Below are 15,390 nucleotides of genomic sequence, written 5' to 3' on the forward strand. Positions count from 1 at the left end.
AGGAAAGAGAAAGATGAGAGGGGGGTGCTGAGCGGTGGCGGCATGTGTGACAAGGTTAGACGGAGAAAGAGGTGTGTTTCTGTGCGGAGGAACACCTTGTCACTCCCCCTGCTCCTCCATGTTTGTCACTTCTGCTGAGCTTTTCCTCATGTCGGAGCCTTCGACATTCCCGTGGCTCGTCGCTTAGCAACCTGTGGCCAGCCGCGCTGAGTGGCGGGGAGTGTCATGATATGTCAGGTCAGACTTGTGTGATTACAGTCTAACATGCTGTCTCCTCAGCTGACATCCTCTGGAGAGATCGGCCAATCACACATTACCAAAACAGTCCACAGCGGTGACAGCAATAGATGGAAGCATCCGTCACGAGGACGGTAACACAAACAACAACAGCGCGAGCGTTTGCACAAGTCGTACGGATGCTAACGTGGACACAACTCGTGCATCCAAGTGGTGATATAGTAAAATTTTTATAAACTGAAATTTGAATTCTCCTCACTTTTTGTGTGAGGAAATTATAATCATACTACAGTTATTTGTAGTGTTTATTTTTGACCTTTTTAAGAGGATAAAACAGTTTGGGGAGATAAAATCTAGATGGTTGCTTGCTCTCCGGTGTTGAAATCAACATTATTACGCCTACTCTTATTGTGACGCAATGATTTCAAAGTGTACACATGCACTGTGTAAAATAAAAAAACTACATAGTAACTGATTCACGCTGCATACACATACTTAAAGCATAATATTATCAGCCTGTTATATCGGGAGGAAAGTTCATTTCAGGCTCATGCTGATTTAATTTCAAGGCCTTTTATTAACCAATACTAATGTCATGCCACATATCTTCATGCATCATTATTGAATAGCCTATTAACGTTAAAAATAGACATTTTTAAAAATATTTTCCACCGAGATTTTAAGATAGACTTTGATGAAAAAACGATCACTGTGCCCACAAGTGACAGAGAATAATGGTAAATACTGAAGCTTGGCAGTAGCAGTTAGCAATAGTAGCAGAAGTAAACCAGAGTCATTTTAGTTTACAAAAGGTCACTTACACAGCAGGTTTGCCATCATGCTGTTAAGTTTGTATTCCAGTCCAGTATTGGTAGCCAGCAAGCTTGGCCAGCTAGCCTTTACTCAGAAAGTGAAAGCTAACTGACCAACTATAATTATTTTACTGTTTTTTTCAACACCTGATGAGTCATCGAGAGTTTCCACACATGCAGTGTGCAGAGCAGAGCAGAAGCTAGAAGCTAGTGTTAGCGGTCTCTTTTCTCAGTTTCCAGGATGGATGATGGAAATTGACCATTCCGTTAAAATCACAGCAACAGGTAGTCCTGTAGCTGTAGCTTCATCTTTAAATTAAATGACTGTTGCGTCCCAACTCTTTGGAATTGGACCGTAGAGGTACACACTGTCAGTGCTATTCACACCCCTTGGAGAACATTAATATACTATAGGTAGGGCTACATTTCAAGTGAAATTTAAATGTTAAGAGGCCAGGATAAACACCATACAGGTGAAAGACTGCACATGCGTGTACAGTAAATAATGTACTAGAACAGACAAACACAGTCTCACACATCCTCCCACACACCTGTCAGCACTCCTCCTGTTACAAACTCCCTGGTATATCAGATCACACGGGCTGATATGCCAGATAGATGCTGTAGCTTCACAAATAGCACTATAGCAACTGGAATACACAGATACAATCACAGGAACATGCTTCAGTAGCGTTTGCGCTGACTCTGTTTCCAGGAAGACTCTCAAAGATGAGATTAACTATGGAGAGTGAAGATGGCTCCAGCACTCACGGCCAGTTTGTATCACAACGGACCTGTAGCTTTCCTGCGACGGATGGATGGCGGCGTGACTGACCAGGTGCACCTCTGAGGAGGACCGCCTGCCTCTACAGATGGGCTCTCTCCCCGTCTGCTCCCCCACCCACAGCCCCAGGAAAATTAATGGTCCAGTCAACACACTTAATTGTCTCCAATTGCTCTGACATTAATTATTAACATTTGTCCATTATAATGTCTGTTCGTGTTATCAAGGGAAGCGAAGCAGAGGGTGATGTGAGGGAGAGGGAAAAGTGAAAGGGCGAAGAGAGAAATAACCAGAGACAGGCATGGAGTCCTGTTAGCCAAGCGTTGCAAAGATCCCATTACCTCCCAGGCTCACAACAGCATGTAGTCTATATCACATATTGATTTCTTCAAAAAGTCAATCTAACCTCTTTGTAAATATTATGACTGCTGGTCAATCCTCTAAACTGAGGCTCCCCAAAATACCATTCCCTATATCTCGAGCTTTGCATCCTCATCCTTTCGTTCTGTTCACCCCGCTTCAGCAAGGAGCAGAGTCCAAAGAAAGACTAGCATGTTATTGTTGAAACTGAAGGTGACAGTTTTGAGACCCAGTAAAATATTTGACATTTCAGTTTGAGCCAAGATGTGAGAGACACAGCGGGAGACTTTTTATTCCATCTCTCAAAGCAACAGTAACAGACTAATCCCGGTCTGCTCATAATTGATGCTGATGTATTCCAACATGCATGATTAATTCAATATTCTGTACTTTTTTTTTTCTTTTTTTTTAAAAGACGAAAGTGGATGAAAAATCGAGCATAACATTTTGTGTGTGTTCTTCTTAGGCATAACCGAAAATATGGAAATGTGAATCTCGCTACCAACACTTCCAATAATCAACAGAAAGTGGAATAAATAAACGGCAGACAACATCTCTTTCTCCTGCAGGCTCTCTGGGCGCCATCCTCCTATATTTTTATCTTAATTCAATCTTTATTCGCCTGCCACATCCACAGGAGCACTAAGAGAGCAGCAGTCCATAAAATAATAAGCCCATCAGCACAACACAAATCCATGCACACATGGGAGCATGCACACACGCAGGCACACACACCTACATGCACACACACACACACACATCCTAGCAGTCTTTCTGTCTTATATACAGCTCTCCCATTATTCTGAGGTTACTCTGCTTATACCTACTGTACATGATGCATGCATATCAGAGCCTTGATTGTGAAGACAATTCGCACGTTACACACATGCACAATATAGATCATACTGTATATACATCCTGCTCATTATTTACATACACTGGACAGTATAATGCAGCCGTAAACACACGAACACACTTGCTGAATGTGTCCGTGCATCATGCTACATGTATCTTTTGCATGTTTCTGAAATGTATTTCGTAGATAATTCCTCCAATTTAAATGTAATGCACAACACTTTGTGGAATGGGTCAGGGTGCATAAACACAATCTCCTGAGAGAGTTGGCCCCCCGGCACAGTTAATGTATTGATTTTACAGCGCTGCGCCATGATAAAACTATTTCATGAATTCCAATGAGACTCCTTTACCAGACCGCTGCAAAAGGAGCAAAATACAATCACCACAACGCAGAATATGTCATTGTGTTCATTGCTTGTATAATGCATTTCTTTTAGATTTATGGGTGGTGGTGGTGGTGGCAGGTTGTAAGGGTGGTGGGGGGGGGCTGCAAATGTTGCTGCTTTAATCTCCTCTCATTTAGAGCGATACCTGGTTCCACCTCGGTGTAAAGAGCACGTCTGCCGCACACACGAATCGAGCTTTATCTTGATTGTACATATTGTAATGGTGCGGACATTTTTATATCATGACCCACATGATGTATGTTATGGCTTTGTGCTGTTTTTTTATCATGGGCATATACTGTAAGTCAGTACAGCCTCTGTGGCCAGACTTGCTTTAAAATGTATTTGGTTAATAATAGGAAAAGAAAAAAAGCATTGGCCACTCAAATGTTTGTAATTACATGTTATTTGCAACTATTATCTACGAGCTAAAAGGTTTTCTGTAATACGCCGGGGTGGAAGTAACAAATTACAATGACTCAAATTACTGTAATTAAGTCATTACTTTGGGGAACTACTTTTATGAGCAAGTCTGTAATTGTACTTGTATTTAAGTATTCAGTATTGCATGTATTATAGCTTATGTAGCATGAGGATTAAGTTAACAGGGCGGGTCTAAACATGTTGAATGAAACCGCAGCACCTTCACACTAGTTCATGTTCTGTAATGAGCTGCTCACAGAGTAACAAAGAACAGACACATGATCACATGTAAATATAATAGTGGTGTCTGAGAGGCACTCTCACTGGTTATAATGGCTCAGCACCAGTGTTCAGATACCAACCATAACTTTGAGTGAATCAACAGAGAGGCCACAGGCTGACGTGTTGTGTCTGAAGGCTGATGGTCGTATCGCGGTTGGGACAGAATGGGCGACAGGGCTCAGTTCAGCACCAGCCAGGCCCATCTGCTTGTCACCTGGCCTTGGCACGCAGGAGACTGGGTAATGACAGGGAAAGAATGGCATCAGTGGGCAGAAGCGAGAGGTAATTACTGACTGGAATCCATGCAGAAACATCACATCTGGATCCATGAGTCAAAATGTGGAGAATTTTACACTGATATCGGCCTCAACTCATGATTTTTATCTGTCAGAACCGTAGAACCGCATATCAGCCTTGAGACTGAAAATCCTTGACTCCGCCGCTCTCTCTGATCCTGATGTTCTCTGCTCAGAGGCACGGAGAAAATTCAATTGTACTTAGGGCAATGGAAAGGGAGAGAAAGAGAGAGCTGCTGATACACCAAGACAATCTGTGGGGAAAATCAGCCATGGCAGCACTATAGCTTCAGTGTTGAGTGACGCTATCCTGGCTCATGTGTTACTCTTCTACTTCATCACCGCTCACACATTCCTCCTAAACCCCATTACTGCTGATCAATGCCGCCTCTTTCACACTTGGAGAGAAATGATCTGCTTGAAAGTGATATTTTCTCAGCAGATTTTAGGGCCAAAGCTAGCACGGCTAGCTCTCCATTGTGGGATTATACATTGGGTGTGGAGGATGACCTATAATGACTACTAGTAATAGAAGTCTGCATTGCCTTATAATTAACATTTAGCCCCTTCAAAATAACTTCAAGTCCCATTAAAGGACTATTCTCCTCAGTGAGAAATGGACTGACCGCAGAAGTTAATGAAAAACTGCGGTTGGTCTGCAGGCGGCAGCCGTCGCCAAATGACCCTCCTTCACACTCCAAACGGGGGTGTCTCCGTCCACGAGCCTGAGGTGGTGGAGACGTGGGCCACATTTTGACCGAGTTTCAGTCCTGCATCGATGATCGCTTTCACCAACCCCATCCGCTCGACAAGAGAGAAGCCGACGCCGTGTGGAGTCTCAGCTCTCTCTTCCTCTCCCCTCTCACTCCCTCAAATTAAGATTTCAGTAATTAAATTGATAAAAGTCATGCATGCCAATATGCCTCATGGTTCCAGACCTGATTTCATACGCCACACAGTTGTGGAGAGCTGCGGAAGTTCTACCTTTGATGTGGCATTCTTTATTATTGAAAATAATTGGATTCTCCCTCCCCCCTCACTCTCTCTCTTACTCTCTCACACACACACATACATTTTGCCCGTGTTCACTCTGGGCATGCTCACTTAATCAACCTCTTGTGAGGCGGTGCTGGTGCCGAGTCTCTGTTCCATCTGGGGGTTTCAGGCAGCTTTTCAGCAGAGTGGTGCCCGGGTTGCATCTTAAAAAAAAAAAAAAAAAAAACAGATTTGAGCAGCCCAGGCAGCGTGCTGGGGGACGTTACTTCAACACGGGTCAGGGTTCATTCTGCAGGTTGGAGTGGCGCCTGCCAGTGAGTGGGAGCGGTGAGACTTGCGGGAGCAGTGGCGAAGCCTACCGGGGCTCTGTTGCTCTACCTCCATATCAGCTTGGCCGAGCATAAGAAAAGAGCCTCTCTGGCCCACAGGCAGCTGGCTTCTCTCCACACTCAGCGGAACGGCTGATAATCAGCAGAAAGAGACCCCTGATGATTACTCTGCCTGTGCCTAAGACGTTTGCTAACTGCTTGCCTGCTCACTCCTCAGAATGTCAAACTAGTACTCATGTTTGAAACCCCCCCTCCCCCTTCCCAGAGTGCCATAGAAAAGCCTATATTGTCCATCAATCTCAGCTCTCTTTGTATCAGGGGTAAATGTGAATTTAATTGCCACTGGAACAGAATGACTGAGTTTTTGATTTCCCTCTGTGTGCCATCCTCTATCAACCGTAGACAGATGTTACGTGTCCGTCTCTGCAGGAACACAAGTTGTCTGGCCTTGCTAGTTCAGGGCCGTTTCTGCCTTGTGGGCCCACGCTGTGTCGTGGCTGACACACACACCCAGAACGGCCCTATTTTAGGAGTCGCTTCGCAGGAGAAGCATAACGGTCCCGAGCAGCGCGTGCCTTCCCCCAACAAAGGGACCGCCAGAGTAAATAATGCGTCTAACGCCCAACTGATGAGTCATCAAAGCAACAGAACATCAGCTATCTTATTTTACTGACAGTACTTAGCTCAGCACAGGCTCTCCACAGCACAGGTCAACACTACTCAGGCTGCTCCTCGACAAGTTTATCTAAATTTCAGGAGACTAAATATACAGCGTATTAGACTGTATGAGTCACCAGAGCGTGACTGCGGAAAATTCCAGTTTAATAAGTCAGTCATGCTCATTTCAAGGTCTAAAATCTTTTGTTTTTATTTGGTCTTAAAATAATTACACATCTGTTCACTTCTTTGCTCAGTGAAGTTAGATTACTTTATTTGGGAAGATCTATTATCAAAAAACAGAGTATGTCAACCTACGGACAGACTTTAAATAACCGTCACCTGAAAATGAAAAAATATCAAGCTACATCAAGAGGTCTGTAACATCTGTCTTATAACTGACACAAATAATCAGGTTTGTAAAAAAGTACTGTGTATTGTGTTAAAATTACTTTGGTAAAAGTGACAGTCACCCATTTGAACATTATTTGTCTAAAAGTCATAAAGTATCTGACATTAAACCTTAAGAATCAAAAGTCATTTTCCAGCAGTAAATTAACTTAAGTATCAAAAGAACAAGTAAAAGCCAATTATACATATACAGTAGATACATGTACGTATACTGTTTACCAGTGTTCCCCAAAGTGTTGGCTGTAGCTAACAGGTGGTCCCTGAAAAACTGCGGGTGGGCCACGCAGTACTTGAGTGCAACTACTTAGTTACAGTCCATCACTGCAAATAATGTCACATTTAAAAAAAAAAAAAACCTAGCTAATTTAAGCAGGATCTGAGATAAATATTATCAAAATGCAACCATCTGATCATCAACAAAGCCTGTTTAGACAGACAACAACCTCGTCTGTGTTATTGGTTCTGACTAACAGTTGGATGAACCTCTCTGAGTTGATATTAGCCTCCGTGCTAAGCTAGCAGAGGGGCTGCCTTTCCGGTGATGGCGGCTTGTGTGCTAAGGAGGTTGTAGAGCTCAGTGCAGGCCATTGTGGTGAATGTGTTATTATACACTTAGACCATAAACTAGCAATTACTTTGGCTTATGCGGTAATTATTTAGAGGAGGCATTGTTGTTCCGTAAAGAGGAGTATCTCTGTTGAAGTCAGCCGACAGTAGCCGTAGCCAACACTGCAGTATATAACACAACTTATTAACTCTTCTAAGCACATAAGCCTTTTCAGTATTCTGTAGCTTAAGTGGACTCAACCGTGGTCGCTGCACATTATCACGGCTCAGCTCATTGTGACTTTGGCTTCTTTCTTTAGTACAATTCTCAAAGATTATGGAGAACAAATTAAAGCCCATTTTTTGGTGTCTTTTGTACAGGTATATCCAAGGTGCGTCGTCTCCAAAGGACATGGTCATCATCGTGGATGTGTGAGTATCTAAGTCTCTCTCACTGCCTCCTCTTTCAACATTTCCTCCTGGATGGAGTGGATGTCTCCTTCAAAGGACGCTAGTGCCACCTGTTGGTCTGAGGAAAGCCTAAAGTTAGAAGAAAGGCGATCAATGCATCAATCAAAGTACTCTTGTATCACCAGATGTATTTTTGAATGCATGCTTAGATATGAAGACAAAATCTGTTAGAACAATGGACATGAGTGGGATCAGGGCATGTCTTCTCATAACTGAGCTTCATTGCCTCTTTCCTGCAGGAGTGGGAGTGTCAGCGGACTCACTCTGAAGCTGATGAAAACCTCCGTAAATGAGATGCTGGACACTCTATCAGATGACGACTACGTGAATGTGGCCAGGGTGAGCAGAAACTTGTAGATCTATGATATTGCGATTAATGATACAAGCATCGGTGACAAAAATATTTGTCGTGTTCATTGAACAGGTTGTAATCAAGCAGGGAGTGTGCTTATACTGCTCCCAGTTGTTTGCTCGCGGCGGAAATACCTCACTTCTCTCATTATGGTGTATTTGCTTTTCCTGCATTGCCACCACTGTCCGCATCTTTCTCCCTCTCTCTTCTGCTTTCTATTAGGACTAATGCGGAGGGAAATATTAACGTTATCCTATACTGCCGGACAGATAACACAAACACATGCACATGCTCGGTGTGGTGGCTCTGTTTGGAGTCTTCCCACAGTAATCCTTCATAATCCATTGCTCTTAGCCACTGTATGCCTCTAAATCCCGGCTCTAAGAGCAAGAAATGAGCATGGTAATCTGGGTGGGAACGCATCTGATTTTCGCCCCTATAAAGAAAGAGAGGGCCTCCAGAAGCTTGGATGTGAATTATTTGCAAACACAAAAGACATTAATAACCAAAAATTAACTGAAAATAATCATCAAACACCGTCTCTGGGGTCTGCATGCTTCAGCGCACTTCTTTATGACAAACGGTGGCCTCGCTCACTCTGTAATGGCAATATAATTAGTTTTAATAATACAGACTTTATTTCATGGGACTTTATTTCTTATTTATTATAGATAGTAGATGTAACCCGGCTCGTTGTTTTCTTAATCTCATTTCACAGCTGCTTTATTTCCTAACATTTTGAGATGCAAGAGATGTGATATTAAAGAAGTGACACAGCGCTGGATATTGAATATGTGGCTCTGAATACTTTTGCGCGTTTGATTTCTTCTGTTTGACAATTTAAATACGACACAACAGCAAGAGAAATGTCAGCTTTTCTGGCACGTAATGTTTTACATCAATCCGTCCTGAAAATGTCAGTAGATTTTGAGGTTGACCTTCAAGAAGAAATAGCATTTGAAACCTGCTATTATAGACACCGCTGCTAATGTTGTAATCACGCATAGACGCTGCACACAGGTAGAAAAATATACGACACGTGCACACCCATACGCAGCACAGACAAGCGTACACGCACACCGTTTTAGGCTAATTTGGTGGATGAGATGAGACAGATGATATTGCCTTGGCTGGGTTTCTGTTCAGTGGTTTGCACTGGCGTTTCAGGTGCACCTGTTCTTTGTGTGGAAAGTTGTAATTACCTATGTTTACTGCCAGCCAGAGAGTCACGGGGCAGCTTGCATCTGCACACACCCACGTCTGCATCCTGCCGCCATGAACTACACATGTGATCGAGAAAAGCACAAAGAAAGACACAGTCTTACAGCAGACACCAAATTTAAATTTGTAGATTTAGCAGTGCCCAGAAAAGCCAGTACATGCACAGCGTGCTCATGTGTGTCTTTGTGTCTGCTCTTCTAGTTCAACGAGAAGGCCGATGCCGTCGTTCCGTGCTTCAGGACTTTGGTCCAAGCCAATGTTCGGAACAAGAAGATCTTCAAGGAGGCTGTCAAGCATATGCAAGCCAAAGGAACCACAGATTACAAGTCTGGCTTCACGTTTGCCTTCGAACAGCTTCTCAATGTAGGTGCCAACAGTCTTTTCAGAGAAGGGCAATGCAAGAGTTGATGTTTGTCTGCAGCTGAGGGATTGTGTGTGCCTCCAGAAAGTCGTCACTAACATGCTGGAGCTTTGTAACCATCACTCCAGCGTGTTATTATACATCCTGTCAGGGCTACTGTCTAATCCAATTAATAAAACTAAATTAACAGTGATAAAACAGTGCTGACAGCAAGTGGCCCAGGTTTGTATAAGACGTTTCCAGAGTTCTGTCATTGTCGAAGGTAGGTTAGATAATAACTGCTGCTGCGGCGGAGTCACGCTAACGTCTGCAGCAGCCAGCACAGCGGTGACGTCTGTCAGCAGCAGGCAGCCACGTGCTCTCGGCACAGGTGCTGCCTCAGCTCCGTATGCTGCTGTGTATTTTAAGAGGCTGCCACCCTAATGGGCTCTGATGGGATGATTGATGAGCGCAGCCCAGAGGAGATCAGCCACAGACACTTTATATTCCTCTGGTGGGCTTGGAGGCATAGAGCCAACTGCCAGCTGCCCCCCTCCCCTTTCCCTCGCCAGCAGAATGAGAAATAAAAAGGCCCCTTTAATCGCTGTCTGTGGCGGACTCGCACCCATGATTGGTGGCAGAAGCACAATAAAAATATGTAATTGTAGCAATATTATTTATCTTTATTAGAATCTTGTCAGATTGACATGCCGCTGGCCTGCATATCAATGGCAGCTGCCGTGCAGGCAGGAGGGGGGGGGTTGTATCAATGCTGAATGCTAAAGACCGGTGCCTGGCTGTGAGCTTATAGTGCTCGAATGCTCATGAAAATGCTTCTGACACAATCAAATTTAACGCCAGAGTAATGTCGTATACTTCAAATCCTTAAATTATGAGAATATGAGGAAGCCTATGCCTACCAACTAGGAAATTTGTAAATGAAAGATGAAAAGCTATAAGTTTAGGTGGATATATTGCAATAAATGTAGGACAAAGTAATAAAAGAATAGTATCTTTTAGTTTTTATTCATTTTAAGGAAAGGTTTGGTTCATGACAGGGCAGACATTACTCCACAGCATGGTGTCAAATGTAGAAAACAGGAAAGCAGTGATCAGATATTGTACTCGCTCATAGATACCAGACACCTAAATAGACCTTTTTTCATCAAGATCCATTAATTTGTTCCCCCATTATTCCCTGACAAATTGAGGAAAATGTCAAAATAAGCCTGACCTCATAAGTAAGAAGAAAAATGCTTGTATCCGTTCCTTCATCGGGATCCGCACCAAAGGTTTATGGAGTCTATTCTGGGCTGAGACCCATTTCGAGTAAATCCATTCAGCAGTTTTTGTGCAATCCTGCTAACAAACCAACAAACCAACGAACACGGGCAGAAACATAACCTCCTTGGCGGAGGTAATAGATTGTTTTATATTTGCTGAGACTTTTTTGTGTTTTCTTCGAATTTGTCACCCTTTTGTTGAATCCTATCATGAAACATAATTTTGGTTGTGTACAGCACAATAACATCTGATTAAATGTGATGACGTGAAATGACAATTTTAAGTGCAAATAATGTGTCTATCTAAATATTTAATTTACCTCAGCATCTTTTGTAAGTGGCTGGTTCCAGCTTCTTAAATGTGAGGATATGTTACTTGTCTTCATCGTTCATGATAGACACAATTTATTTAGGTTTGGGAATATTTGTTGGACAAAAGAAGCAATTTTAAGACGTAACTTTGGGAAATAGTGATGAGACTAAACGATTAATCATGAAAATATTCAGCAGATTAACTAATAACGATAGTAATTGCTAGTTGCAGCCTTGGAAAATGCTTGAATTTAATGTGGAAAATTAATCCTATTAATAACTGCTGTTTATCTGCTGAGGTGAGATGTATGTGCTAAATCTCTTCCATTGCCATCTACCCAATCTTTTCAACCTGGAGCCATTTAAAAACTCTTCTGGGAGCTGTAATCATATCTACCACACTGTTTTAAATGATGCTCTAACATGTTCACCTTTCCCCTGTTATTCTTACATATTACCTTACCTGTCTCCCTGCCTCTCTCACTCTCTTCCTTTGCTCTTCTCCCCGCCCCTCTTCATGTGCCACAGGAGAGCAGTGCCCCGAGGGCCAACTGCAATAAGATGATAATGATGTTTACAGATGGCGGGGAGGATCGTGCACAGGAAATCTTTGAGAAGTACAACTGGCCCAACAAAACGGTGAGTCTGTCCCCACAAGGCTGTTATCTGTTCATCCACTCGCTCTGTCAGCCTGAGAGATCATGCATGTCCAGACACTGTCTTAGCAGGCCCTTCCCTTCACTCCCCATCTCCCCCCGTACTCTGCCGACATTGTCTCGTTATTGAGCAGGCAGTTGTGTTAGTTAGACTGTCAGACATGCAGAGCCACTCCAATCTCTGCATGTAGCTCTAATCCTTCTGTACTTCCATTTTGGCTGTTTTGACTCTGGATTTTTCCTCTTGTGATTCATCTCTTTGGCCTTTCTACAGCTAGCTCTCTCTGTCTGCGTCTCTCTTCATCTGTCTCTTTTGTTGTTCTTGCTGCTGGTGTTAACAGCTCTGACCTGCTGACTAATTAGCCACTTTATCATCAGAGCCTATAAAATTACAGCCAGTAGATACATGGTTTACATCTTTGTTCCAGTTTAGCTCTCACTCCCAACCCTCCTTCCCCCCATCTCACAGCCCCACCAATATTTATTCTGATACCCACTGCTATCCGCTTCCCTCATGACGGCGGCTGTCATGAAAGAGTAATCTGCAGTTTGACAACTCTTTCACTGCAGTCTTGTGTTGGAGACGGTTTTGTGGGTTGACTGGGAGGCTAATCTGATTCATGTTTTATCGTAAAGTCACATGAATGTAACTTTATTTCCATCCAGAAGGTTGTTTTCGCAGTATTGTTTCGCTCTCTCTGCAGGAAGTTTCTTGTTGTTCTGCATATGATGCATCCTTTCGTCCTCTCGCTGCAGGTTCGTGTGTTCACCTTCTCTGTTGGCCAACATAATTATGATGTCACCCCTTTGCAGTGGATAGCTTGTGCCAATAAAGGTAAGTGGATTAAGGTCCTTCTATCTTAGCAAAATGTCTGTATGTACAATATATAAAAAAAATGGGTTCTGGCTGAGGCTTAGAAGGTCAAGCAGTTTGTTCATTTGTCCTGATAGGGCTTTTATTAACGGACGCATTTTTCTGTCATACTCCATTGGACACCTCTGTGCAATACAGTGTTTAAGGAAACACCATTAAAACATACAATATTAAAGAAAACACAGGTAAAGATGCATTAATGGAGTATTAAGGTTGGTCTGGACTTTCTCCTCGGGGTCATTGGAGTCCTGATCCTCACCTTCCCTGAGTTACTTTGACGAGTGACTTAACACCTCCAAAAAATGTCCACTCCATGTTTCACTCCAGTGGTTTAAGCACCTGGCTGTCGCACATCACTGTTTGGTGTTGTTACAGGTGCAAGAAAGCACACATGCTTGTGACCACACCTACCAGTGATGCTGGCTGTGGTCACAGGTGAAATACCATTGAAGCCACAGACAGTATATATAGTGGTCAGAGCTTCTGAGTGGGACAACTGAAGCCAATGCCAAAGTACTTGAAACCTGCACTCTTTCTAATGGCCAGCAGGGAAGACTCATCCGGTTGCAAAAGAAGTCACATTGCTTCCACTTCTCACTGGATTTATTACCTGGCTTCAGAACTGTAGTCCACAACCAGTTGGTGACTTCACATAGGGTTTGCTCTTGCCTGAAACTTTGAAACAGAAAGGTGTAGCAAAACACTGCTTAGTGCTGCACTGCTTTAACTATTATGTACACATTCATACGACAAAATAAAGTACAAAATCCTGCCTGCACCATTACAAACACATCATCAGTAAGATTCATCCAGATGTCTGTCTTCTTGCATGTGATGTTCAAATCAATATTTAATAGTCTAAAAACAACGCAATCCTTAAAATAGCCCAACAAACAAGCAGCCCTGCCTCTGACAAACAGTCTTCCACACCTCGTGATTCAGCCGCTCTTCCTGTCAGCTACTTTGTCTGCATGATTCTCATCTTGACTCAGCTCATTTAATCCCAACCAACTCAGGCTGTTGTCGCTGTGCTCAGTGTTGAATTTTTTAATCCATAACTCACCCGTCTTCCTCACTCGTTTTGTGGCTTGATTTAATATTGTTTCTCAGGGTTGCAGTTTATCTGAAGCTGCTCCTTTATGAGGCCTTCAGCCGTCTGTATGAAGCCTCGGCTAACTGCTGCTGCTGATTAGCTTATTGCCAGTGGAGCCGAATGCTTCAGAAGTATCTCCCCCAGAAGTTGTTATTAATTAGCAGGAGGAGTCTGGTAGCAAGATGATTACCGTGCCATCTCCCTGTCAGGCTGGGGAAAGTCCAGGATTACGCCTCTGTGCCAACACGCTCTTTGCTGTTCGCAACTGTAGTGATTACCATGCTACTAAAGTCTATGCCAGCATAAGACAATAGTGTTGACACACCAGCCTCAATGGAGCTGTCCTCTCATATCTTCAGTACTTATTACTCTTTGGTATCTCACTCCAGCAGAGCCAGCTCCCTGACACTTCCACAGGCCCTAACCCTTCACCCGTGACATACACACATTAGACGAACAGCACTAACACGCACACACAAGCACACACACACATACAACTAGGCCACTTGGAGATGCCAGCTGTTGTCTCACTTGAGCTTCAATGCCATCTTAAGAAGAAAGTAACCTCTCTGTGACTCTGAGGACAATGGAAGCATTTCTCCATGCTCTCTCCCAGTGATACAAAATCCAAAACAGAGGGGAGAGTTATCTTCAGAGAAGTAGGTGAAATGGAGGATGAAAGCAGCAAATATGATATGCTGCATTGGCGATCCTAATACTTGCACAAAAGTACCTTTTATAAGGTACTTTTTTTAGCAGTGTTTCCCACTCATAAAACATGACTATGATGACCCATTTTAGCATTTTATAGCCGACTTTTAATCTTTTTTTTAATCCGGCCGAGAGAACAACGCCATCTGCGATCGATTTACTAGTGTACAATCTGCCTTCGCTTCTCCCCTCCTGTCTCCGGTCAATCACTCATGCTCAATAGACATTGAGAGATGCTCTATTGTATTAAATTCCTCCTGTACACACACTGATTATGATGACACCACTCCAATTGAATGGAGGCCTTCTGATGCTGCTGTTTTGTACAAACTTGTAAGTGCACCTGGTTGTTGCATTGTCGTTCGGTGCTTGTTAGCTTTGATTGCGTACATAGTTAACGACAAGCTTCTTTGACACATGGACGACAGAAGGGCAGATGATTTTATAAAACAAGTTGCCCTCCGTATCACTCGGTCTCCTTGAGGTAGCTCTCAGTCTCACAGCGGTCGGTGACCCTTGATCTAGATTGTTTTGGTGTAAGTTGCTGAGTTTTGGAGATCTGCTTGTGGTGCCAAAAATATGTTTGAAAAACTCAACAGCAGTGTCTCTTTCCAGAAATCATGACCCACTTACTCAAGAGAATCCACAGACCTTGTTGTGAGAAGTCTCACGCAGGAACTATTGTCTTTTTGTCAAACTA

The 15,390-nt window shown here is 43.2% G+C and overlaps 1 protein-coding gene across 7 annotated transcripts in view; it reads left to right on the forward strand.

The window, feature by feature from the left end:
- cacna2d2a (calcium channel, voltage-dependent, alpha 2/delta subunit 2a) overlaps positions 1-15,390 on the forward strand; it is a 165,281-nt gene that overhangs the window by 125,747 nt on the left and 24,144 nt on the right. For all 7 annotated transcript variants that reach the window (XM_084349040.1, XM_084349041.1, XM_084349038.1 and 4 more), the window contains 5 exons: positions 7,759-7,809; positions 8,088-8,187; positions 9,623-9,784; positions 11,885-11,995; positions 12,769-12,847. In XM_084349040.1, the coding sequence (XP_084205166.1) occupies positions 7,759-7,809; positions 8,088-8,187; positions 9,623-9,784; positions 11,885-11,995; positions 12,769-12,847 (503 nt within the window). The remainder of the gene's footprint in view (positions 1-7,758; positions 7,810-8,087; positions 8,188-9,622; positions 9,785-11,884; positions 11,996-12,768; positions 12,848-15,390) is intronic.

This window comes from Pagrus pagrus, assembly GCF_965226575.1.
Source record: "Pagrus pagrus genome assembly, chromosome: 3".
NCBI lineage: Eukaryota > Metazoa > Chordata > Actinopteri > Spariformes > Sparidae > Pagrus > Pagrus pagrus.